This window comes from Orcinus orca, chromosome X, assembly GCF_937001465.1.
Source record: "Orcinus orca chromosome X, mOrcOrc1.1, whole genome shotgun sequence".
NCBI classification, from domain to species: domain Eukaryota; kingdom Metazoa; phylum Chordata; class Mammalia; order Artiodactyla; family Delphinidae; genus Orcinus; species Orcinus orca.
Genome location: NC_064580.1, coordinates 1,575,516 through 1,600,093, shown reverse-complemented (window position 1 = coordinate 1,600,093; position 24,578 = coordinate 1,575,516). Strand labels below are relative to the sequence as shown.

Here is a 24,578-nt window from a genome sequence, read left to right as displayed (position 1 = left end):
TTTGTATGTGCACGTGTGTAGTTTGGGCGTGTGCCCATGTGTAAGTGTGTCTACGTGCAGTTTGGGAAGTGTATTTGTGTGTGTGTGATTTTCCATGTGTGTATTAAGAACAGGCAGGCAGGTAAAAAAGAATGAAATGAGGCCATTTGCAGCACCGTGGATGGACCTAGAGATTGTCATACTAAGGGAAGAAAGTCAGACAGGGAAAGACAAACACCCTATGATATCACTTATATGTGGAATCTAAACTACGACACAAATGAACCTATCTACAAAGCAGAAACAGACTCACAGACATAGAAAACAAACTTACGGTTACCAAAGGGGAAAGGGAGGGGGGAACAGATAAATTAGGAGTATGGGATTAACAGATACACATGACTATATATACAACAGATAAACAACAAGGACCTACTGTAGAGCACACAGAACTCTATTCAATATCTTGTAATAACTTACATGGGAAAAGAATCTGCTATATATATATATGTATATATATATATACATATATATATAACGGAATCACTTTGCGGTACACCTGAAACTAATATTGTAAATCAACTCTACTTCCATAAAAACTACGACATGAACAATGAGATGTGCCCCCGAATTAAAAACAAACAAAACAACAGGCAGCAGAAGCAGCAGCATCTGGGAAGGCCCTGCGTCGGACGGACCCCAGCCCTCGCGGGGGGAGGGGCGCTGGTTTCTGGATCTCAGAGCCCGGAAGGGACAGGTGTGGTTTCAGCTGTTCCTGCAGCATGTGGCAGATGTCCACGTGGTAGCCAGGGCGGCTGGGGAGGGTGGGATTTGTTCAGCCCCGAAGAGCCCCCCGGGCAGGTGCAAAGCCTACACATACATGCGCGTCTCTGGTCCTGTACGTCTGCCTAGAGACCCACAACCGTTATCACTCCCTCTATGCTCCCTCTGCCGAAGCGACGGCGCTGGGACCTTCCTGAGATATTCAGCGCCCCTGCCATCGGGACGCCTCCACACCTGACGGTGGCGGGGCGAGGCAAGTAACCCCAAACAGAGCGATTCAAGGAGCGGACGATGCTGCGTTTCGGACGGGGATTTGGAAAGAACAAGCAGACAAGGCTCTTTGGAATGTTGAAACCAACAGCAACACACTTGAACGTAAGATGTTGCTACACGTGATGCGTGCGCGCGCATGCTCCTGTGTGGGTGTGTCTGTGTACGGATGTGCACGTGAGTATACTCGTGTGCGCGTGTCTGTGACCACGTGCACCCGCGGGCGTGCACACTGCATGTGGGTGAACTGCACGCGTGCCCACGTGTACCTGTGCACATGCATGTCCACGTGCACTGGTGCGTGTGCGGTGCAGGTATGTGCTCATGGGCGCGCGCGCGCAAATATGCATCGTGAGTGTTGTGTGTGTATGCGTGTCTGTGCCCTGCGTATGAGCATGCGTGCACGTGTGTGTGCACATGTCTGTCTGTCTGCCTGGTAGCTCCGTGTCCAGGGCCTGGAGCCTCCCCAGCCCACCTGGGCCCCGTGCTCCACCCCGCTCCCCGTGCCCCGCCCCGCTCCCTGTGCATCTGGGCTCCTGAGTACCGTTGACGTGGCCTCGCTTAGAGGAGAGCTCACGGCTCAACTCAGAGCCCTCTGCTGAGCCCCCGGGGTCCCGCACGAAAACCCAGGAACAGCAGACCCAGTGGGGCTGGGGGAGGGGCCGGGCATCCGAGGGGGACACCCAGGCATTTCTCTTCCGGCTGCCGTTGCCCAGACCATCGGAGGCAGCCTGCACCGCCTCTGCAGCTTCCAGGCGGCCCCTCCAACCTCCAGATGCGGAAGGGGACACCTCCAGATGTGAGGCGGCCCCGCCAGACGCAGGGCCTGAGTCATCCCCACAGCACACACACCCCCTGCCGTGCGCCCTCCCCCACCGCCGTGCACCCTCCCCCCCCAGCCATCTGTTCGGTTCCCTCCTCCCGAGACCGAGGACAAGCCCCAGGACGTCCCCAAGGCCACCCTGGGCGCCGGCTCCTCCGGGGGAGCTGTGCAGCTGCACGTGCCTCACAAACCCGCTGAACCGCGAATCTGAGGTTCCACAACCATGAACTGTGCAAGTGACGAGCGCACAGCACGAGGCCCGAATCCGGTTTCCCTTAAATTCCATCAGGGTGGCGCACTGACGCAGACATCACAACGAGGATATAAATACTGCTGATAATAATTTATAGAGATGATCAGTTACACAATTTATACACAGAGCTTATAAATTATACAAATGGAAATAGAAGTGAAATAAATACTGGAAACAAAACTAGAACAGAAACAAAATATAGATCGGGGCTTCCCTGGTGGTGCAGTGGTTAAGAATCCGCCTGCCAACGCAGGCGACATGGGTTTGAGGTCCGGTCCTGGAAGATCCCACATGCCACGGAGCAGCTAAGCCCGAGCACCACAACTACTGAGCCTGCGCTCTAGAGCCCACAAAGCACAACTACTGAGCCCGTGAGCCACAACTACTGAAGCCTGCGACACCCGTGCTCCGCAACAAGAGAAGCCACCGCAATGAGAAGCCCGCGCACCACAAAGAAGAGTAGCCCCCGCTCTCCGCAACTACAGAAAGCCCACACGCAGCAACGAAGACCCAACGCAGCCAAAAATATAAATAAGTAAAAAATTAAGAAAAAAGAAAACTAGAACAGAAAGAAAATATAGTTGCAATAATAATTACAGAAATTACAAACTATAGAATTTATCATTTATATACAGAACTTATAAATTATATAAATATATAAAAATAAGTAGAAATAAGCTTTAGAAACAAAATTAGAAGAGAAATTAAATATAATTATAGAAGTTACAAATTATGTCATTTATACTTTAGACAGAATTTATAAGCTATATAAATAAATATATACAAATAAAATAGAAATAAATTATACAAGCAAAATTAGAAAAGAAATAAGATAAAGTTGCATAATAATAAATTACAAATTATATAAATTATAATTTATACACAGAACCTATCATTATGTAAATGAATATATGTTTAAATATAAGAGATAAATTCTAGAAATAATATTAGAATAAGAAATAAATTTTATAATTATAAATTAAATTATAAATTATGTAACTTATAATTTATACACAGCACCTATCAATTATATAAATGAACATATGTATACATATAATAGAAATAAATTCTAGAAATAAAATGAGAATAGAAATTTTTATAATTATAAATTAAAAGTTAAATTATAAATTATGTAATTTATACACAACACCTATCAATTATGTAAATGAACACCTGTATACATATAATAGAAATAAATTCTAGAAATAAAATTAGAAAATATAAATTTTATAATAATGAACTATAAATTATGTAATTTATAATTTATACACAGAACCTATGAATTATATCAATGGATATATGTATACATGAAACAAACTCTAGAAAGAAAAAAGGGTAGAGATAAAATTTAAATTTTTATAATAATAAATTATAGAAATTATGAATTATACATAAATTTTATCATTTACACACAGAACCTAATAATATAAATACAGGCACAAACAAAATAGAAATAAATTCTAGAAATAAAGTTAGAATCAAAATAAAAATTAGGCAGTTAAAAGATTCCTTGGGCTTTCAGATCTTCCTACTAATGAGGTAAGAATCACGTAAAACTAACAGTAGCCATGGATGAATTTTCTGGACGGCCTGCATGCTCCTGGAGCTGTCTAGATAATACCATTGATCTGCAAGACCCTCTTTTAGGGAGGAAGAAACGGAGACCCCAGAACTCGCCCCCAGTCCCCTGCAATGTCAACGGCAACACCAGGGTCCCCCCGGCCCTGGCCCCGTGCAGGCTGGTCACTGCTGTTCAGGGCTGGTCCAGGGCCAGAGGTGATGGTGAATGCTGTTTGATCTTATTTTATTTCTAAATATTAGAGATGCCCTTACTTTTCTGTAGCTAGGAAGGAATTGCTCCAGACATAGTTTTGCCGTTTCTCGAGCCATGTCATTGAACACTCTGCCTTACAGATTTTGTGACAAGGAGGGGAAAGGTTCTTCTCTTGTACCATAACCCTGGGGGTGCCCCTCTGGGCTGGGTCAAGCTTTGGAAGAACCCAGAGCATCCGGGGACGCTGTGGGCTGGGCTCCGGGTGCCGTGGACCAGTGAGTTTTAGAATTTGGGGAGCCCAGGTTCCTGGGCCCCGATCCCAAAGACACTGACTCAGTGGGTGGGAGCCGGGCCTGTGAATCTGAATTTCTAACAACCTCCAGGTGGTGCTGATCCTGGTGGGTGGGCTGGGATGGCGAGAGTGGCCCAGGACCCTCATCCCGGCTGTAGGGAGGTAGTTCTAGGACCCCGGTAAATTCCGTCTCCCTGAGCTAGGAAACCAAGTCATCGTCACCCTGAAAGATAATCTCCAGGATCTGATTCAAAGCCCCAAATCCATTTCCAATTTTATCACCCTTCACCCTGGGTCACCGCCCTGCCCTTCGCACTGGCCCTAAATGACCCGTCAGAAGGCCCCAAACTTGATCAGTCCACAGAGGCTTTGCATCTCCAGAAACCTGGCCCAAGGCCCCTAACCTAGACCTGACAGTTCTGTTTATTAATCACAGTCAAGGCACGTCATCCGTAGTGGTTCTGTTCTTACAGTCGCCGGAAATGCTGAATGAGCTAATAATATTCAATCATGGCTCCTGGGGAACTCCAGGGTTAAGTCCCTGCACCCTCAGGTCACACCGCCATCAGTTAATCGCACATAACCTTGTTTCATGCATGTTTCTGTGGAATTTGATCTTATTTAATCTAGACTGTTGATGCTCACAGCACTCTTTCTCCCGCCTAAAGGAAGCTCATCTCACACACGTATTTCAGGCACGCGGCAACCTTCTCGTGCTTAGAAGCAAAATCGCAAGCATAAAGCACAAAAATGCGGCACGACACAGATACTTGTTTACAATCTAAGACCGGAGAGGTGACTCCGTGTTTTTGCAGCTGGGCACAAATCCCCGAACTCAGCATCAATTTGGGAGTTACCAATAAATTGTAGCAAGTAGGCAGATTTGCAAATATGGAGTCTGAATGCTGAGGATGGATGGTACAATCACTACTATGACTGGCCAAGAAGTTCACTCGGGTTTTTCTCTAAGATGTTATGGAAATACAATAGATGTCACTCTATGTCCCTCGAAAATTTACAATCCCCCCAGCATCCTGTGAATGATTTGAGGGGTCATACAGTTTGGGCACCTTGTCCGTCCTTGGGGCTTCCCTCGAATCCTCTACTTGGCCGTAAATGCCAATCTCTTCTGTCCATACCAGGAAAACTCCTATTCAGTCCTCAAAGCCCCGATAAGAGGCTGCCCTCCTACAGGAAGCCCTCAGCATCCCTCCCAGCCAGACTAAAGCATTTCCATGGGTGATTCCTATGCATATTACAGTTTCTGAAGCTCAAATACAGATCTTGGTTCTCATCTCTGGCTGCACATCCAAGGAGACCTCGTAAGTCCCGAGACCCAGGCTGTGCCCCAGGCCAATTAAAGAAAAAACTTTGGGGGCCGGTTCGCAAGCCACTAGTATAGATTTTTATTTCCTTACTACTCCTTACTACAGCTGGTCCCTTCTCTCTCATTTCTGCTGTCCTGGTGCAGTTTCTGCCAACACCCTCAGCTAAGGCCAGCATCTTCTTCCCCTGCACACTGGGTAGCTGGTTTAATATAATCGGTTTCCCTGGCGGTCCTATGTATTTTATTTTATGCGTCAAAAAGAAATGTTATTCTGAGGGGGAGTCCCCAGGCCTTCTCAAAGTACCTGAGCATCCAGGGAAGAAACTGGTTAAGGGCTTCTTGTATTCTTCCTGGAAGGATTTTGGGGGGGCAGGGGGAGCCTTAAAAATGAAAGCAGAAATGGAGACAGGAGCATAGGTGGAGAAAGATTTAGAAAATGAAATCAACAGGATTCGCTAACGTCGGATATGGGAGAAGGAGCTGGCAGGAATGAAAGCTGACTTTTCATTTTGAGAATCTGGGCAAATGGTCCTATCACAAGAAGCAGGAGTGAAGGAGGACATGCCGGCCTGGGAGAACATCATGAGAAGCCCGGGATATGGAGCAATGTAGACACCGTGGGTGCATCCAGACGGACCAGATCTATCAGCATTTATGGAAGTTAGCCTAGGGTGGAGAGAGATCTGGGGGCAGGACTGCAGGGGAACCAGCATCTGCCTTCCAAGAGGTGACCAGGAAAGCTTTCTCTGTGGTAGCAGGATGCAGTCCACACCCCAGCTGAGACTCATCTTCTGCTCTGTCCTTCCCATGCGCTGATTCCTCCCCCAACTCTGAGTCAGCTCCTTATCTTGTAGGAATGCAGAGATTATAACCCACTGCCTGGTGATGTGCTTACGGTGAGTCTAGGTGCTGGTGGTTTCAGAGCAGTGAGATAATGGCCCCCTCCAACTGGCAACCACTTGAGACAGGTACTGCAGCTATCTATCTATCTATCTATCTTCTATCTAATCTGTCGCATCTATCTATCATCTTTTATCCATCCATTCATCCATCCATCATCTATCTTTTGACATCTCTCCATCTATCCTGTGTCTATCTATCATCTATCCATTATCTATCTTCCACCATCTGTCTGTCTATCCATCCATCCTCTATAAACCTATGATCTATCTATCTATCATCCATGCACCAATCAATCATCAATCACACCTGTCCAGCGCTACCTCACTCCAGCCAGGCCACTAGTCTTTAATTAATTCCTCAGCATTGAGTCGAGTCAGGGCGGGGGAGGGGGAGGGGGAGGGGGAGGGGAGGGGAGGGGAGGGGAGGGGAGGGGAGGGGAGGGGAGGCGAGGGGAGGGGAGGGGAGGCGAGGGGAGGCGAGGGGAGGGGAGGGGAGGCGAGGGGAGGCGAGGGGAGGCGAGGGGAGGCGAGGGGGAGGGGAGGGTGGAACGCCCTGCGGATGCACAAACAGAAACAGCCGCCCTGCGGATCCACAAACAAACAGCCGGAATTCGCTGGCTGCATTGTCTGCGGATGACGAATGCCTTCCAAGTCCCGGAATACAACAGGTCTGGCTCTTTGCCTTCTCACGAAGGGCGGTGAACAGGCAGCAATGAAAATGAATTCTCTCTCTCTCTCTCTCTTTTTTTTTCCTTCTCAAAAGCACCCTTGGGAGTCATTACTTGGCTCTTTGAAAAGTTGCTGATGCCCTGCGGCTTTACGGCCCTTTTTGAAAACAGAGGGATTCTATCAAAAACGTCCAAATGCAGAAAGCAAGAGCGATGGAAAGGGGTTCAGATCTGCAACGGGTTTCAAACGCCCCCGCCTGCCTTCTGCGGAAATAAAGGCGTTTACGACACGGCCCAGTCCACCCAGACAGCTGAACTGGCACCGAAGCCACACCGATGCTTACTTAGCAAAGCGTGGCTAAAGTATGCTGGTGTTTTCTACTCTAATCTATTTGATCTTCTTTGTTTCTACGCTGCTGGACGTGCACTACATTCCCAGCCTGTCCAAGGGTCCCTAATCGCCACTGGAAAAACACCGCTTAGAGGGCTTGTATCTAACTCTAGGGGGAGGAAAAAAAAAAAAAAAGCAAGTTTCTGGTTTTCTGTTTACGGGATTTTTAAAAAATAATACGAGTAGCGAGACGGTGGCCATACCGAGTCATTCAAGACAAAGCTGAAACTAACACAGCCGTGTACCGACTCCCAAAAGTGCCATAAGAATTAGGCAAAGAGGGGCTTCCCTGGTGGCGCAGTGGTTAAGAATCCGCCTGCCAATGCAGGGGACACGGGTTCGAGCCCTGGTCCGGCAAGATCCCACATGCCACGGAGCAGCTAAGCCCGTGCGCCACAACTACTGAGGCTGCACTCTGGAGCCCGCAAGCCACAACTACTGAGCCTGCGTGCCACAACTACTGAAGCCCACGCGCCTAGAGTCTGCGCTCGGCAACAAGAGAAGCCACCGCAATGAGAAGCCCGTGCACCGCAATGAAGAGTAGCCCCCGCTCTCTGCATCTAGAGAAAGCCCACGTGCAGCAACAAAGACCCAACACAACCATTAATTAATTAATTAATTAATTAATTTTTAAAAAAAGAATTAGGCGAAGAATACAAACAGGAGATTCCAAAAAGCAAAAAAAAAAAAAAAAAAAAAAAGGAACTCCTGTGTCCCTATGTGGACAGATACAGATGCAGATGTGAAAGACACAGGCAGACCTCATTTTATTGCATTTAGCTTTACTATGTTTTTTACAAACTGAGGGTTTGGGCAACCCTGTTTCGACCAAATTTATTGGTGCCACTTTTCCAACAACTTTTGTTCACTTCATTTCTCTGTGTCACATTTTGTAATTCTCGCAATCGTTCAAACTTTTGCATTATGATACGTGTGTGACGGTGACCTTTGATCAGTGATCTTTGATGTTACTACTACAACTCTCCGAAGGCTCAGAGGATGGTTAGCATTTTTTAGAAATAAAGTATTTTTCAATTAAGCCATGTTCATTGTTTTGTTTTCGGTTTTTTTTTGCGGTACGCGGGCCTCTCACTGTTGTGGCCTCTCCCATTGCGGAGCACAGCCTCCTGACGTGCAGGCTCAGCGGCCATGGCTCACGGGTCCAGCCGCTCCGTGGCATGTGGGATTTTCCCAGACGGGGGCACGAAGCCATGTCCCCTGCATCGGCAGGCGGACTCTCAACCACTGCGCCACCAGGGAAGCCCCATTGTCTTTTTTTTAAGACATAATGTCACTGCACATTCGACAGACTACAGTCTAATGTAAACATGACTTTCACATACACTGGGAAACCAAAAAATTCATGTGACTTGCTTTTACTGGGGTGGTCTGGAACCGAACCCGCAATCTCTCTGAGGTGTGCCTGTCCTATTAATTAGGTCAATACACATAGGAATTCTGGTTAGTTAACCTCTTTCACCCAAGAGATTAGGCACGAACAAAAAAAGAACATGTAGTGTTGGGTGGGCAACCAGAACTCCCTGGGAGGATAAAGCCAAAATCAGAAGCAATACGGCAGCTTCTCCTAAGACCAACCATTTGTGTATCCTACACAACCTGGCCATTCTCCCAGAAGGACACAAATATAACAGAATATTCACGGCTGTTGACTGTGACTGAAGTGTCTATGTGTGTATGTGTGTGTGTGTATGTGTGTGTGTCTGTGTGCATGTGTGTGTATGTGTGCATGTGTGTGTGTGTGTGTGTGTGTGATGTGGGTCTTTGTCCTATAAGGTTGGAAGGGACTGTAAATTAAAAATAAAAGCCCTGGTGGAAACAAAGGAAGAGACTTCTCTTCCCTCGCCCTTTGCTTCCAGAAGATCTTTCTCTGCCCTTTTCCAAGGTGGGTAAATATTTTCAGTGGCTAAAGGAGCCTGTTTTGACGACCTGTATAGAACGGGTGACATTTACTTAGCTACTTTTAAAAGTGCGTCTTTGCGGCCTTAGTGGGTCACCTGTGATGCATGTCACATCCTGGCGTCACGCTCACTCAATCATAAAATGGGTTTCTTTCCCTTTTACCGTGGCAGAGAGGCTTTCTGGGTTGATGTTGGGTTGAATTCTAATTCCCCAACAACACCTTCCCTGTTCCACCAGAGACGCTCTGGTAAACACTACCGCCAGGAAGGGGCTGCCGTGACTTGTATCACGAAACCCATGTTGATAACAGTGCTTGCGGGTAGTTCATTTTCAAGTATGTGTCATCCTCTGAGGGTTAGAACACACCCCTCTGTCTGCAGAAAACACTTCCAAAACCACTGCATCCCCCCAAAAGGACTTTCGGAGATCTGCAAACACACACTCCATCGTTAACCCTAACAACTGGCAAAGGAGATCAAAGGGCAATCTCCACTGATTTACATGGGACGGACACCCGGGTGTCAGAACAAACCACATGGGGACTCAGTGAGATGTCTTGTGCCAGATGTGTCTTCCCAGCTGCCACCAGGGCTGGGCGTCCTCCAACAGCTGGGTGTCTGAAGGATTCTGTGGAAAGCCAGGACGCTGAATGAGTTGACACCTCACCCCAAGACAACCTCCGTCTTCTTTCTAACCCCGTCTGTAAGTCATACACAAGCATGGGATTCTTTTCTCCCTAAAAGAAGCCACCGTGATTGGAAAATCTCAGTAGGAACAAACACATGGGCTCCATGTGTGTGGTAGTCAGTCTCCTTTGGGAGGAAAACCTCAGCTGGAAAAAATTCCACATTTCATCCGTGAAAACCCTGCCTCCTACACGTCGGATGGATATAACTACTCGACCACCTGCATTCTTTTTCCGAACACTCAGCATATCACCCAGATGAAGAAAAGTGCATCTCCCCCCATGAAGAAACCGCCCCCCAAAATCAAGTATTTTAATATCTCCAGATGGAAAAAAAAGGCGGGGGGGTTGAACCATCATAAACTGAGAATGAAGAAAAAGCCAAAGCCCTAAAGGAAATAACACGCAATTAACTTTTTATCAGAGCCGAACACGCAGGCAGGACAATGAAACTCACTTTCTCTGCGTGGCAGGCAGAAACAGGAATAGCTGGACGGGAAGCCGGAGAAGCCACACCTGCTCGGGCGGGGATGAGGAGGGAATCCCCGGAAACCCAGCAGTTGCCCCGGAAGTGTCGCTTTCCCTATAGGCGTTTCTGGATTTTCGAACGGCACTGGCTACTGTGCAGAGGCTGGCATGGAGCGTGGGGTCCTGGATTCAGCACCTTCCTGGACCCATTTCCCACCCGGTCCGCACTTAGGTCGCCCAGGTGCCAGGAGTTCTAAAACCCGGGATGTAAGTGTCCTACCTGGAGGAAGACTACGGAAACCAAACCCCCAGCCACCAGCAACCTGGAACATGTGACACAAATTCCTGGGTGTCTCAGCCTCAGCACGACTGACATTGGGGCTGGAGGACCCTCTGATGTGGGGCGTCCTGGGCACTGCGGGGTGTGCAGCAGCTTCCCTGGTCTCCACCCACCGGATGCCAGGAGCACCCCCTCCCCGCAGTGTGACAACCAAAAACGGCCCCAGACACTGTCATATGTCCCCCTGGGGAACCAAGTCATCCCAGGTTGCAAACCACAGCCACAGGTAGACAAATGGATGGAGGGACGGATGGATGGATACATAGATAAATGATTTATATGAAGTCTCCACGCTCGGTCAGGGTTTCTCAGCCTCAGCACGACTGACATTGGGGCTGGGTGACTCTAATACGGGGCGTCCTGGGCACTGCGGGCTGTGGACCAGCAGCCCTGGTCTCCACCCGCCACATGCCGGGAGCACGCCCCCTACCGTTGAGACAATCGCAAACGTTTCCAGACATGGCCAAGGGTCCCTGGTGGCGGGAGGAAGCAGGGCTCCATTGAAAGTCGAAGCTGCCTCTTGCCTTCTAGGGCCCCCGTGTCTCTCCACCCCACGCTGTCCCACGGGGATTTCCAGAAAAACCTGGGAACACAAGAGCCCTGGGTCCCAAGGCCTCAGAAACCAGGCCAGTGCTACCTGCACCCCGATGAAGATCTACCCCCGACTCAACGGACGTCTGTAGCCAGAATGGAAACGAAGCCAAACCCCGATTTCTAGAGGGAAGTGTGTTCTGAACTTCAGCAACTCGAAAGCAAACTTTCCTGATAAAACCTCATTTGTATCTTAGGAACAGTCCGTTCCCTGCCTCGGACCCCAGAAGGATCAGGCAGGGGCGGGGGAGGCGTCCTCCAAGAGATCAGCACGTATCAAGGCTCTGTTCTCCCTCTGTTCTTTCGGGGCGAGGCTGGCTCTCCACCCCCGCGCTGCTCTGTGCCCCCCTCCCATCCCCCTGCCATTCAATCCCCAACATCTGCTGGCTGAAAGCATCAACCAACCCCGAGTAGCTGGGAGCAACCTGCATAGAAACCAGGCAATTCCAGGCTAACGGTGCTCTGGGTTTCTTCTAAAAATTACACATTTTATATACAGGGTAGAATATAACCTGTACGTGAAACCTGTTAAAAAACAAACAAACAAAAAACAACTGTCAGCAGAGACAACTTCCAACTCAGCCACACCCTCACACTGGCCAAGGCTGTGTTCCCCACCCCTGAGTCCTTGAACTGTGGGACTGTCACCATTCTTCGGCCCTGTGTCTTATCTGCCTGGTGAGATGTTTCCCTTCCCCCAGCAGATGGTACCTTCCTGGGCGACCAGAACCCCTTGTGATCCATCTCCCTGGGGCGAGGCACACAGTTAAGGGCTCAGAGGGCAATTAACTCACGAAACGTGAATGAAGGTGTAGCCAGGGGGGTGCACGAAAAATTCTCGTGAGCAGATGGGACTCAACCACACGGCAGGAAAAAAACAAAACAAAACCACTAATGAAGAACTCTGTGGTGAGGCAGCTAGGTGGGATTTAGGGCAGGAAACAGAGAAACAGGAAACCCATCCCAGGCCCTCCCCACCAAGCTGTAAACTATTCCAAGAGTTTCCCGTGGATCAGGCTGAATTGGTTCTAAAGCCTGCAACGAACACACAACTTCTAGAATACGTGGCACACATTTTAAAAATGCAGACATCGATTAGCAAATCCTCCCCAAAATAAAACTCAGGCGGGGGACCAGGGCTCAACATTCAACCTCTAGCGCTGAGCTGGAAATTTCCAGGTAAACACCGGGCCTTCTCTGTCCTGTGTCTGGCTCCTAAAACGTGTCCTCCACCGACCAGACCACTCCTGAAAAGACACTGCCCTAGTGGCTGTGCGCTTAAATATAACCACGTAAGGACAGAAAACAACCGTTAGTCGGAGAAACCCGTTTTTTATGCCACGCCCAGCAGGATCCCAACTTTCCTTTTAAAAGAAGAGAGAGACAGGAAAACTGGATCTCAACTTCCATTTTAAAAGGAGAAAGACAGAAAAACGCAGGCAAGAACCAGAAACAGGCCAGGTTGGCTGGGGAGTGTGGGCGTCCCGGGCGTCCTGTCCTTCTCCTGACACTTTTTTGGGTGCGGTTTTCCGAATTATCTACTCGGACACACGGACGATCGGCTGAGAACACGTGTCCCTTGGCGGCGTCGTTCTGCACCCGACCGCGCGCTCGCCAAAAGTCCCCGCGGCCCGGACACCGCAAGAGCTGCTGAGCGTTTCTAGAGCCCCGAGTTTTTCCTGGCTTCCTCCCCCTTTCCCGGGTTTCAGGCTCCCCGGCCGAGTCCAAATTTAGTCCCGGGCCGCAGGGCGTGGCGCCCGGAGGCGGCCACCGAGCGCCTGAACAAAGACGCGGTCCCCGGGCCCTGCCAGCGCTCTGGCCGGGGCGCGGGGCGGCCGCAGAGGCGCACACACGCGCCCGGGAACTGAAAGGAACTCCGGGGGGAGGAGGAGGGGGAGGGGACTCGGGGGCCACCGCCCCACCCAGGGGCCTTCCAACTTTTAAGAGTCTGTGAATGTGAAAACAAACGCTGACATTCCGCCTGCGGAGTGAGTGCAAAGGCGCCCGGGAAGAAAGCGGGGAGGAAAGGGTAAGGCCGCCTCCTTGGGCCGTTGGCCACCCGTTGGCACAGCGGGTCCCTCTAGGCGGGAAGGACGGCTCAGGGCTCCCCGGCGCGTCGCCCTCCACGCGCCACCCCCACACACACACAGTGCGCCCCCAAAATACGTCCCTCGCCATGCGTCCCCCCCCCAACGTGTGTAGGCCCCGCACAGCGCGCCCCCGAGGTGCATGCTTCCCCAGTGCGACCCCCAAAACTACGTGTCCTACGCACTATGCTCCCCGAAGTATGTCCACCCCACACGGAGCGTCCGTCCCCCAAGGTTCGACCCCCTCCCGCGGCCCTTCCCTGGGGCCCCGACGCGGGTCCCCAAGCCAGGCCCGCGCCCCCGTGAGCCCCACCGGCCGCCTCTCACTCACCCCGGGTGGGCACCTGGGTGCCAAGCAGGCAGAACAGCAGCAGCGCGAGGGCCGCCCGGCGCGCCATGGTGCGCCCCGCGACGCACAGTGTCTGTCCCGGGAGTGGCGCGCGGACGGTGGCGGCGGGAGGGACACCCCCGGGGCGGGGCCGGGTCAGGGTGCAGCGCGGTCGCCCCGCCCCGGCCTCAGCCCTCCCCGCTGGCGGCCGCCCCACCCCTGGGCCACAGGGAGCCGCAGGGGCAGGGCACGCGCTCGGGAGGCGGGGCGAGGCCAGTCTCTCCTGCTCCCAAAGTGGAGGGCCGCGTCTCCACCCTCCCACCCCTCTTTAACGGGGACCCCCCCGGGCGGCCTCTCTAGACAACGGAGTGAAGCCCCCGCTCCGGGGTCTGCTAAGAGTGGACCCCCTGCCTCGGGTGCAACAGCCCGCGGTCCCCAAAGTCCAGTCTGGAGTAGCAGAGCGCAGAGCACGGGTAGGGGTTTCCGGGCGCAGGGCCGCCCTTACTTCCCAGCCTGACCAAGGACCTCCTTTGCAGGAGCCTCCAGGCTCCGGAAGCGTCTCCTCGCCGAGCCGGAGGTGGGGAGGGGTGGGACATGTCTCCCCTCCCCCATCCGAGGCAGCTGGCGCCCAGGTTGGTGGGGGGAGAGGCATCTCTGGCGACAGTCACAAGCCACAGCTGCAATGTGGGTGCCCTTCCCTGTCCCGGGCTTACAATATTTTTTAAATTAAGGTATTAGCTTAAAATTCTATCCGTGTCCCTTCAGGACACTGGAACGAAGGTGTCAGACAGAAATAGCCCTGAGTCACATTCCGGGATTCTACCCTCCCGACCCTACCCATCCAGGGCCAGGTCTTACCCATCACACCCCTCCGGCTCCCGGGATGACTCAGGGCCCCTCCTCCCTGCCCTCCTGACACCTGTCCTTCCGCCGCCATCTGCCGCCATACACAACGGACACGTGTACCCACTGGGTCAGACACACATCTGGCCAGAGGTGCCTGGACCCACACCCCAGGGCCCCCAGACTGCTTATCTTACAAGACCAGCAATCTGAACAAACACACCTGGACCCAGGGAGAAGGTGGTTCTTTTTCTCGGCCAACTGAAACCCCAACACATGATTGTAGACTACAGGCAGGAAGGTAATGTAATCATTTTCGGGTGAAAACAAAAACCAAAAAAACCGTCTTTGAAGTGTCCCTTCTTGTAGCTAACCTGGGTTGACCACTCAGCCAGAGAGCCCCATACCTCCAGGGAAATTTCTCTCTATATGTTTTTCTACCCCTCGCTTTTCAGCCTTGACTCTGCCAATTACCACTTTCCCTTTCCCAGACCACAGTCTTGGGGCCAATAGAGGACATATGGACCCCGGTCAGTTGTAAACAAGAGGACGTCCAGGGCACTTCTGAGGGAGGAAGGGGATGTTGGAGCTGCTGCAGCCATTTTGGCACCTTGAGGTAAGCCAGCCTCTGAAAGAAGCATAGATAAAGAAACCATGTGCTTCCTGCCAAGGTCAAATTCCAAAGACCCTTCCCTGGGAACTTTTCAGCTCACCCCAATTACCTTCAAAAGAAAGGTCCTACCTGGCAAATCTCCAGCCTCCGACAATTGAGCTGAACCACGGCTGACACTTTTCCCTTTTTAGAAGCTTCTGGAGGCTGTGTGCATTTGGTCACCGAGGGGCTGAGTCCCCATCATCAGCCATAACCTCAGGCACCATTGCTCTCTGAATGCCAGGGCTGGAGGTTTTAGATTTATGTCCCTACAGGGAGGCATTCTGAAGGCTTCTGTAATTTATTAAGATGACTTTTGGCTACTTCTCTTCTTTTTTTTTTAAGTGCTGCCTTCCTTAGTTCAAAATAAAAATTTCCATAACATCATGCAGATGCTTTGGCTTCAGAAAGCTCTAACTTCCAGAATGAAAATTAAATTACTTGAAAAAGCTTCCTCCCTTGTATCCAAACACCACAGAACCCATGTGAAGTCCATAAGCTGGACTGGGAGCTGGATGGAACGCATTTGGGAACAGGCTTCTTGCTCCGAGTGGGGAACCCAGGGGAGTCATCAGTTAGATGCGTTAAACTGTAACGTGCTTAATACATAATGAACTTGGAACCTGCCTTCACTGATCACTTTAATTGTTGCTACCAAAAAAAAAAAACCCAGAAAACAAAAAGCCTCACACGCTCCCCAAGCATCACAGAGCCTAAACTGTTAGATGTTTGCCAGAGTTATTTTTCAGGAACTTGGGTTCAGCTGTGTCCAGTTTGAGCTCAAGCCAGGTAAGACTGGTCAACACCACAGACCCTCCAACTGGGCATTTCTGAGAGTCCACTTGATGACATTTTCACATCCCAGGGCCAAAAACTCAACCTTCAGAACAAGCTAATGCCAACATTTTCTGAACAATGGTCCCATGAAGAAGCCTGGACCTTAGTTGCACCTTCTCAGAGTGACGATCAACTCACTTTTTAAAAAAAATTTTTTTTTAATTGAAGTATAGTTGATTTACAGTGTTGTGCTAGTCTCTGCTGCACAGTAAAGTGACTCAGTTATACATAAATAGATACACACACACACATTCTTTTTTTTATATTCTTTTCCATGATGGTTTATCACAGGACAGTGAATACAGTTCCCTGTGCTCTGCAGTAGGACCTTGTTGTTTATCCATCCTATATATATTAGTTTGCATCTGCTGACCCCAAACTCCCAATCCATCCCTCCCCCACCCCCCTCCCCCTTGGCAACCACAAGTCTGTTCTCTATGCCTGTGAGTCTGTTTCTGTTTTGTAGATAAGTTCTTTTGTGTTTTAGAACACAAAATTTTAGATTCCACGTATAAGTGACATCATATGGTACGTGTCTTTCTCTGACTTACTTCACTTGGTATGATCATCTCTAGGTCCATCTGTGTTGCTGTAAATGGCGTTATTGCATTCTTTTTCATGGCTGAGTAATATTCCATTGTATATATGCACCACATCTTCTTTATCCATCCATCTGTTGATGGACATTTACGTTGCTTCCATGTCTTGGCTATTGTAAATAGTGCTGCTATGAACACTGGGGTGCATGTATCTTTTTGAATTAAGAGTTTTATCTGGATATACACCCAGGAATGGGATTGCTGGATCATATGGTAGCTCTATGTTTAGTTTTCTGAGGAATCTCCATCCTGTTCTCCATAGTGGCTGCATCAATTTACATTCCCACCAACAGTGTAGGAGGGGCCCCTCTTCTCCACACCCTCTCCAGAATTTATTATTTGTAGACTTTTTACTGTTGTCCGTTCTGACCAATGTGATCACACATTTTTTTCTTATCTTCAGTCACCTTTCCACACACTCCCCACGCCTCAGCTTTGCCCCATACATACCCTAAGCCCTTCACCTTCAGGGAGGCCAAGGTGCGATTTCTTCTCCTGTCTTCCCACCTGGCTGCCTCGTGAATTAGCCCTTTCTCTCTGCTGCAGACCTCAGCATCACAGCGTTTGGCTTGCTCGGTGTCAGGCGCACAAACCTGGTTCAGTAACACGTGCCTTATGCTGGTTGAACCACAGGACGTGACCAAGGTTGGACCATTTTTGATGGAGGCAAAGGGCAATTCTGTGTTCCAGCGTTACCCTTGGTGACTCCCTGTCTTAAGCTGGGACCTCGTCGATCTCTTCAGTTTTTAACTGTTAATGCATCTGACTTTGGTCCCTTCCTAACCTGCTCTCCAAGCCAGATATTCATGCATAGGTATATATTTCCTCTAAAACACACGCTCACACGCGGCTTAAACAACAGACATTATTTCTCACAGTCCTGGAGCCTGGGAGTCTGAGCTCATGGCATGGGCAGATTAGTTCCTGGGCAGGCTCTCTTCCTGGCTTACAGATGCCACCTTCTTGCTGTGTCCTCACATGACGGAGAGACAGCTCTGGTGTCTCTTCCTCTTCTTATAAGGACACTAATCCCATCACAGGGGCCCCATCCTCATGACCTCATCTAACCGTAATCACCTCCTAAAATCCTAACACCATCACCTCAGGAATCAGGGCTTCTGCATATGAATTTTCGGGAACACACACACATTCAGTCCGTAACCACCTCCATCCATCAAGAATATTCTTTACAACAGCAAAATAGTAAAAACAAACACAACAAAAAACAACGATAGGCACTACAGGAAATCAGTGTGTACTGGGAAACTCTGCAGCCATTTGAAAGCATCGTAGACGAACGTTTAATGATTTGCAGATACTCGTAAATCTTAAAGGCACAGCCTAAGCCAATGCATGTTCTATAGAAACTCTCTATAAACAAGTGAAAGTGAATAGCAGGATATACACTAAACCTTTAGTAGGGATTAGTTCTTAGATTATGAGGGATGTTTTGGTGTCTGTGTTTTCTAAATTTTCTGCACTGCATTATTTTTGAATAGGAGGTAAATGTATTTGAAAATTGTAAGAGTGGAAATTTGGAGAACGCCCTAGAGTGTGACCTAGTTCAGGAAGGAGGTCCTGGAAATATGATGGTAATTTAATAGGATGGAGTCTGACCTCCCCTCTCACCCGTGGACGGGGAAGCAGTGAGAACAGACAGAAGGACCATGGGAAGCCTGAAGTCCAGAAAATATATGAGCAGAGTGCCCTCCTGGAGTTGGCAGAAAATATCAAGTACTGCCGCTGAGAAAGAGGAGGCTCGAGTTGCATTCCCAGAAGCAGAACCTGAGATGGGCCTTCTTGTGCCAATGGGTTATGGAGGGAGAGCTCGCGGGAGGAGAAAGTTAGGGAGGCTGGCCAGGACAGGGCCAAGAGCTGAGCAAGGAGGTAGTGTCAGCTGGGGATGGGGCTTACCCTGACCCTGCCGGGCACTCTGGAGCGTGGAATGTATCTCCTAGAGGCCAGAGGGGCTTCTGTCCACCCCAGTCGTCAGTCGTTGGCCAGGCACTGCCTTCAACCCTAGGAAGGGAGTATACGGGCATAACCTTTAGGGTGAGGTGGCTCATCTTCAGGCCAGGACCGTTCTGTGAAGAAGGGGCAGTTAATAGCCAACACTCATAGCTGTTGGCAGCAGGTGTCCAGGCTTGGGGAGCATCAACAATGTCCACTACATCACCACCTGCAATAAAATCAAAGCTCCATACTGTGGAAGAAGGGCTAAAGGATATGGGATGGTCAACTTGAAGTCTCACATGTACACAAAATGGATGGCAGGAAGAAAGGAAGATAGCAAGGAGGGAAGGATATACGGATGGATGGTTGGATGGATGGATGCGTGAGTGGGTAGTAGGTGGATGGATGGAAGGATGGATGGATGGGTGAGTGGGGAGTAGGTGGATGGACGGATGAATGGATGAGTGGGGAGTAGGTGGATGGATGGATGAATGGATGTGTAGGTAGTAGGTGGATGGACGAATGGATGGGTGAGTGGGGAGTAGGTGGATGGACGGATGGATGGGTGAGTGGGGAGTAGGTGGATGGACGGAAGGATGGGTGAGTGGGGAGTAGGTGGATGGACGGAAGGATGGGTGAGTGGGGAGTAGGTGGATGGACGGATGGATGGGTGAGTGGGGAGTAGGTGGATGGACAGATGCATGGGTGAGTGGGGAGTAGGTGGATGGATGGATGGATGGATGGATGGGTGAGTGGGGAGTAGGTGGATGGACGGATGAATGGATGAGTGGGGAGTAGGTGGATGGATGGATGAATGGATGTGTAGGTAGTAGGTGGATGGACGAATGGATGGGTGAGTGGGGAGTAGGTGGATGGACGGATGGATGGGTGAGTGGGGAGTAGGTGGATGGACGGAAGGATGGGTGAGTGGGGAGTAGGTGGATGGACGGAAGGATGGGTGAGTGGGGAGTAGGTGGATGGACGGATGGATGGGTGAGTGGGGAGTAGGTGGATGGACAGATGCATGGGTGAGTGGGGAGTAGGTGGATGGATGGATGGATGGGTGAGTGGGGAGTCGGTGGATGGATGGATGGATGGGTGGATGAGTGGGGAGTAGGTGGATGGATGGATGGATGGATGGGTGGGTAGTAGGTGGATGGATGCATGGATGGGTGAATGGGGAGTAGGTGGATGGACGGATGGATCAATGAGTGGATGGATGGAAGGATGGGAGGATGGAGGGAAGGAAGGTCAGATGGATGGAGGGATGGAGGGATAAATGTTATTAGCACCTGGCCACACCGAATCACGTTCACCAGACTTTCTCCTGATGTTTAAATTATTCTTGGGGAGTCAGCCAAACTTGACAGATCTGCAACCTGGTGTATATTCAGCCAGCCCGCTACGCTGAATCAGGTCAGCTCTAGTGCCCTTTCAAGCTTAAGGCTTTAATCTTCAAGCCTGGGCAGCACCTGACCCGTTGGCCTTTGGCAGTCACCAGGGCCAAGCCCACAAGCATTTCCCCCCTCCAAGCCCCCACCTACACAGCTACCTGCCCGCTAGAACTTTATTTCTTATCGTCAGCATTTCTCATTGGCAGGAATCATTTTTTCCCTCATCTATCTGTCATCGAACCGATGTTAGAAAATTGAGACTCAAAAAATGTATATAGGAGTGTTTGAAATAGTCTTTAATTATATCTGAAATATTGGTGCTTCTTAATATAAAGAGAGTGTATCAAGGAAAAGAAAAAAAAAGAAAAAAAAAAGCACAAGTAGAACACTAGTGTAGCCAAAAGTCACAGGAAATGTTTCACAGTCAAAACCGTAATTTTTTCCTGTTTAAATGCCACTGACTGGAAATGATCATGAATAAGAAATACTTCATTTTTGGTGGTACACACAGAAAAGCAGATGCCGGCAAGCAAGCCCATGTGGCTTTAATTTTACATCTGAGGCCGTGTCAGGAGTGTAAAGTTGTTGGCTAAGGCTCTTCCAGAAAGCTGGAAACCAAAAGAATGAGGTCACACCCCATGTGGACGGGACTCATCCAACCCACTGAGTGCTAGAATGGGAAAACAAGATGGTGGAAGGAGGAATTTGCTCCCTCTCTGCTTAAGCAAAGACATCCATCTTCTCAGCGTTCTCAGGCCTTTGGACTTGGACTGACACCACCACCAGCTCTCCTGGGTGTCCAGCGTGCAGACAGCAGACCGTGGGACTTCTCAGCCTCCATAGCCATGAGCCAATTTCTTTCTTTCTTTTTTTTAAATGATTTTATTTATTTATTTATTTATTTATTTATTATTTAGCTCCTTCGGGTCTTAGTTGTGGCACGCGGGATCTTCATTGAGGCATGCGGGATCTTTCTTTGTGATACAAAGTCTCTTCATTGGGGCACGTGGGCTTCTCTCTAGTTGTGACGTGCGGGTTTTCTCTTCTCTAGTTGTGGCACGTGGGCTCCAAAGCGTGTGGGCTCTGCAGTTGTGGTGCACGGGTTCCAGAGCATGTGGGCTCTGTAGTTTGCAGCACGCGGGCTCTCTAGTTGAGGTGCTCGAGCTCAGTAGTTGTGGTGTGTGGGATTAGTTGCCCTGTGGCCTTTGGGATCTTAGTTCCTCAACCAGGCATAGAACCTGCGTCCCCTGCATTGGAAGGTGGATTCTTTACCACTGGACCACCACTAATTTCTATAATAAATCTTCTCTTATATGTATGTCCACATATCCTATTTTTTCTGTCTCTCTGGAGAACCCTGACAAATACAGAGGGTGATGGGCAGAGAGGGTGATGAGGATGGATGATAGGCAGGAGGTGGTCCAAGAAGACCTATTTGAAGACACAGGGGGCCTCTGAGGTCACATGAATGAAGTGGAGGTTGCAGCGTGGAACAGATTCTCCCCCCAGCACCTCCAGAAGGAATTAGCCTCACTGACCTGTTGATTCCAGATTTCTGGTCTCCAGAACAGTGAGCAAATAAATTCCTGTTGTTTTTCAGGCACCTAGTTTGAGGTAATTTGTTTTGGCAGCCCCTGGAAATACATACAAAGATCAGACCCGTGCTGACAGTCTTTCCCATAAAACAATGATGAGTCCATGCTCTTAACGATATCCTCTCTGCACTCACATGCCTTTCTTCACATCATCATTTATGTGTGTGTCTGTGAGGGAGGGTGGAGAGACATATGACAGTCAGAGGCAGAAATAATTAAGGGACACAAGTGTTGTTTGGGGTCATTCTGCTGCACCATTGATCTGTCCTCTATTCAGTTTCTTAGGTGCAAGCAAAGAATAGACTTCTGAATGATGTTGCAAAAAACAAAAGGAATTTGGATATTTGCAGAATTGCTAAAAGAGCCGGTGGGTGCACAGATATGAAATGTTTATATGTTTATAATATTGTATAATCCCCTTGCCTTCGGTGTGGGTGAGATCTGAGATGTGCTTCTAACCCAGAGAATATGGCAAAAAGGATGGGATGTCCCTGCCATGATTACACACGATGTAGCTTTCTTAGCAAGAAAAGCTCTATTCTCATTCTCTCTCTCTCTCTCTCTCTCTCTCTCCTCTAGTCACTGGCTTTGGCAAACCAAGCTGCCATGAGGTAAATGACCAAGATAGAGGAGCTCACATGATACAGAAGGATCGGTGACCTGAGAGCTGCTTCCAGCGAGATACTGAAGCATCAGCCCTGCCTGCAGCTGCTGGGAGATGAATTCCACCGACAGCCTCAAACACCACAAGAAGTGGACCTGACCCCAGCTGAGCATCTGATGAGAATACAGCCCAGCTTATCCCAGGATGGCTGCCTGCTCAGACCCTGAAGCAGGAACCCAGCTAAGCCAGGCTTGGACTCCTGGCCCAACAGAAACCATGAGATAACAAACGTGTGTTGATGTAAGATGCTAAATTTGCACTAGTTGGTTATGCACTATCAGAAAATGACTTCAGCTGGAGAAGCAGCCTTGGGACCCTGCAGACAGGAAAATGCCCCCAAACCAAACCCCAAAATTGGCCTGTGAGGATACTTCTCTGGGCACCACAGCCCCGGGAACTCAGCCTTGCTGTCCCATCTCTGCCTCTGGAGAGACTGACTTCCAGCTGTGTCTCGAGGCCCCCATGAAAAGCCTGGGAACAGATGCAACTGGTCACAGACCCCAGGATTCAGGTCCCCTCCTCCAACTGCAAGGGAAACTGGGAAATGTCTTCTGAGGTTGCTTCTGCGCTGGAGTTCACGGGGAGGGGAGTGGCCCAGACGTGGGAAAGTCGTCACCATTCTGTTCAGCCCGCCGTGAGCAATGGGCTTCACGAACCACTTCTTAATGGCCCTACATTCGCTAGGATGTGTCAAGGCATCACTGAGCCAAACTCCACTCAGCAAATTCCTTCCCTGTCACCCCTGTGAGTGCGCCGTATAATCTGTTTTCAGTGTCTCGTTTAAAATAGGAGGTTCCTTTCTTCAAAGGTAAAAAGAATAGTGTACGCTTGTAAACTCAGCCAGTCTTGTTTCATCTATTGCTCATCTCACCCTGGATTATTTACAAACAAATCCCAGACATCATAAAACTTCATCTGCAAGTATTTGAGTAACTATCTCTGAAAGTGAAATTTCATATTTAAAAACTATTACACCCTAAAAATGATCGATAAATATTTGAGTATCTCTGAAGGTGAAATTTCATATTTAAAAACTACTACAGGGCTTCCCTGGTGGCACAGTGGTTGAGAGTCCACCTGCCGATGCAGGGGACACGGGTTCGTGCCCCGGTCCGGGAAGATCCCACATGCCGTGGAGTGGCTGGGCCCGTGAGCCATGGCCGCTGGGCCTGCGCTTCCGGAGCCTGTGCTGTGCAACGGGGGAGGCCACAACAGTGAGAGGCCCGCGTACCGCAAAAAAAAAAAAATAATAAGATCAATAATTCACAATTTCATCAAATATCAAGGTAGGGAATATCTTTACCCTTTGTCTTAAAATACTTGGATTACAGTTGGATTGCTTAAATTGGAATACAAAGAAATCCCATAAATTGTGAAAAACTAAACTAAACTAAAACAAAATAAATAAAAACAGTAGAATAGAATAAATAGAATAAAATAAGTGCGACTAAGAATAAAACAAGAATAAATAAGGTTAAATAAATAGAATAAAGTAGGAATAAAGTAGAATAGAAGAGAATAAGATAAAACAAATAAAAATAGAGGTACTTCCCCGGTGGTGCAGTGGTTGAGAATCCTCCTGCCAATGCAGGGGACACGGGTTTGAGCCCTGGTCCAGGAAGATCGCACATGCCGTGGAGCAACTAAGCCCGTGCGCCACAACTACTGAGCCCATGTGCTGCGACTACTGAAGCTCATGTGCCTAGAGCCCGTGCTCCACAACAAGAGAAGCCACTGCAATGCGAAGCCCGTGAACCGCAACAAAGAGTAACCCCTGCTCGCCGCAACTAGAGAAAGCCCGTGTGCAGCAACAAAGACCCAACACAGCCAAGAAAAAAAAAAAATAGAAGAGAACAAAATAAAATAAATAAAATGGTAAGGTTCCTCATCTCCCGGGACGCGTGAATCTGCTCTGTTAATATTTTCAACACACAGCCCGTCAGGAACCATTCATTAATAATCACACGTGGAGAGCGCTCCAACTGCCGTGCTTATTTGCCTCGAAGTTCCGTTTCCCATCTCAACACTCCCCCAGCTTAGCCTATTTCGGGGTCTCCCACATGTCTCTGAAGGGTCCCCAAGTTTCAACCCACTAATGGCCCTAAAAATCAGTGTGAGCAAAGGCGACTTTTACTCCATGAAAATGAAAAGGACACCCAT

The 24,578-nt window shown here is 49.3% G+C and overlaps 1 protein-coding gene across 4 annotated transcripts in view; it reads right to left on the bottom strand.

The window, feature by feature from the left end:
* The window catches only part of CD99 (CD99 molecule (Xg blood group)), a 33,158-nt gene extending 19,127 nt beyond the window's left edge, over positions 1-14,031 (bottom strand). For 3 of the 4 annotated variants that reach the window (XM_049704903.1, XM_033420266.2, XM_012531491.3), the window contains exon 1: positions 13,885-14,031. In XM_049704903.1, the coding sequence (XP_049560860.1) occupies positions 13,885-13,951 (67 nt within the window). In that variant the 5' untranslated portion in view covers positions 13,952-14,031. The remainder of the gene's footprint in view (positions 1-13,884) is intronic. The other variant, XM_012531490.3, reaches the window with a different exon arrangement.
* Between the last annotated feature and the right edge of the window lie 10,547 nt (positions 14,032-24,578).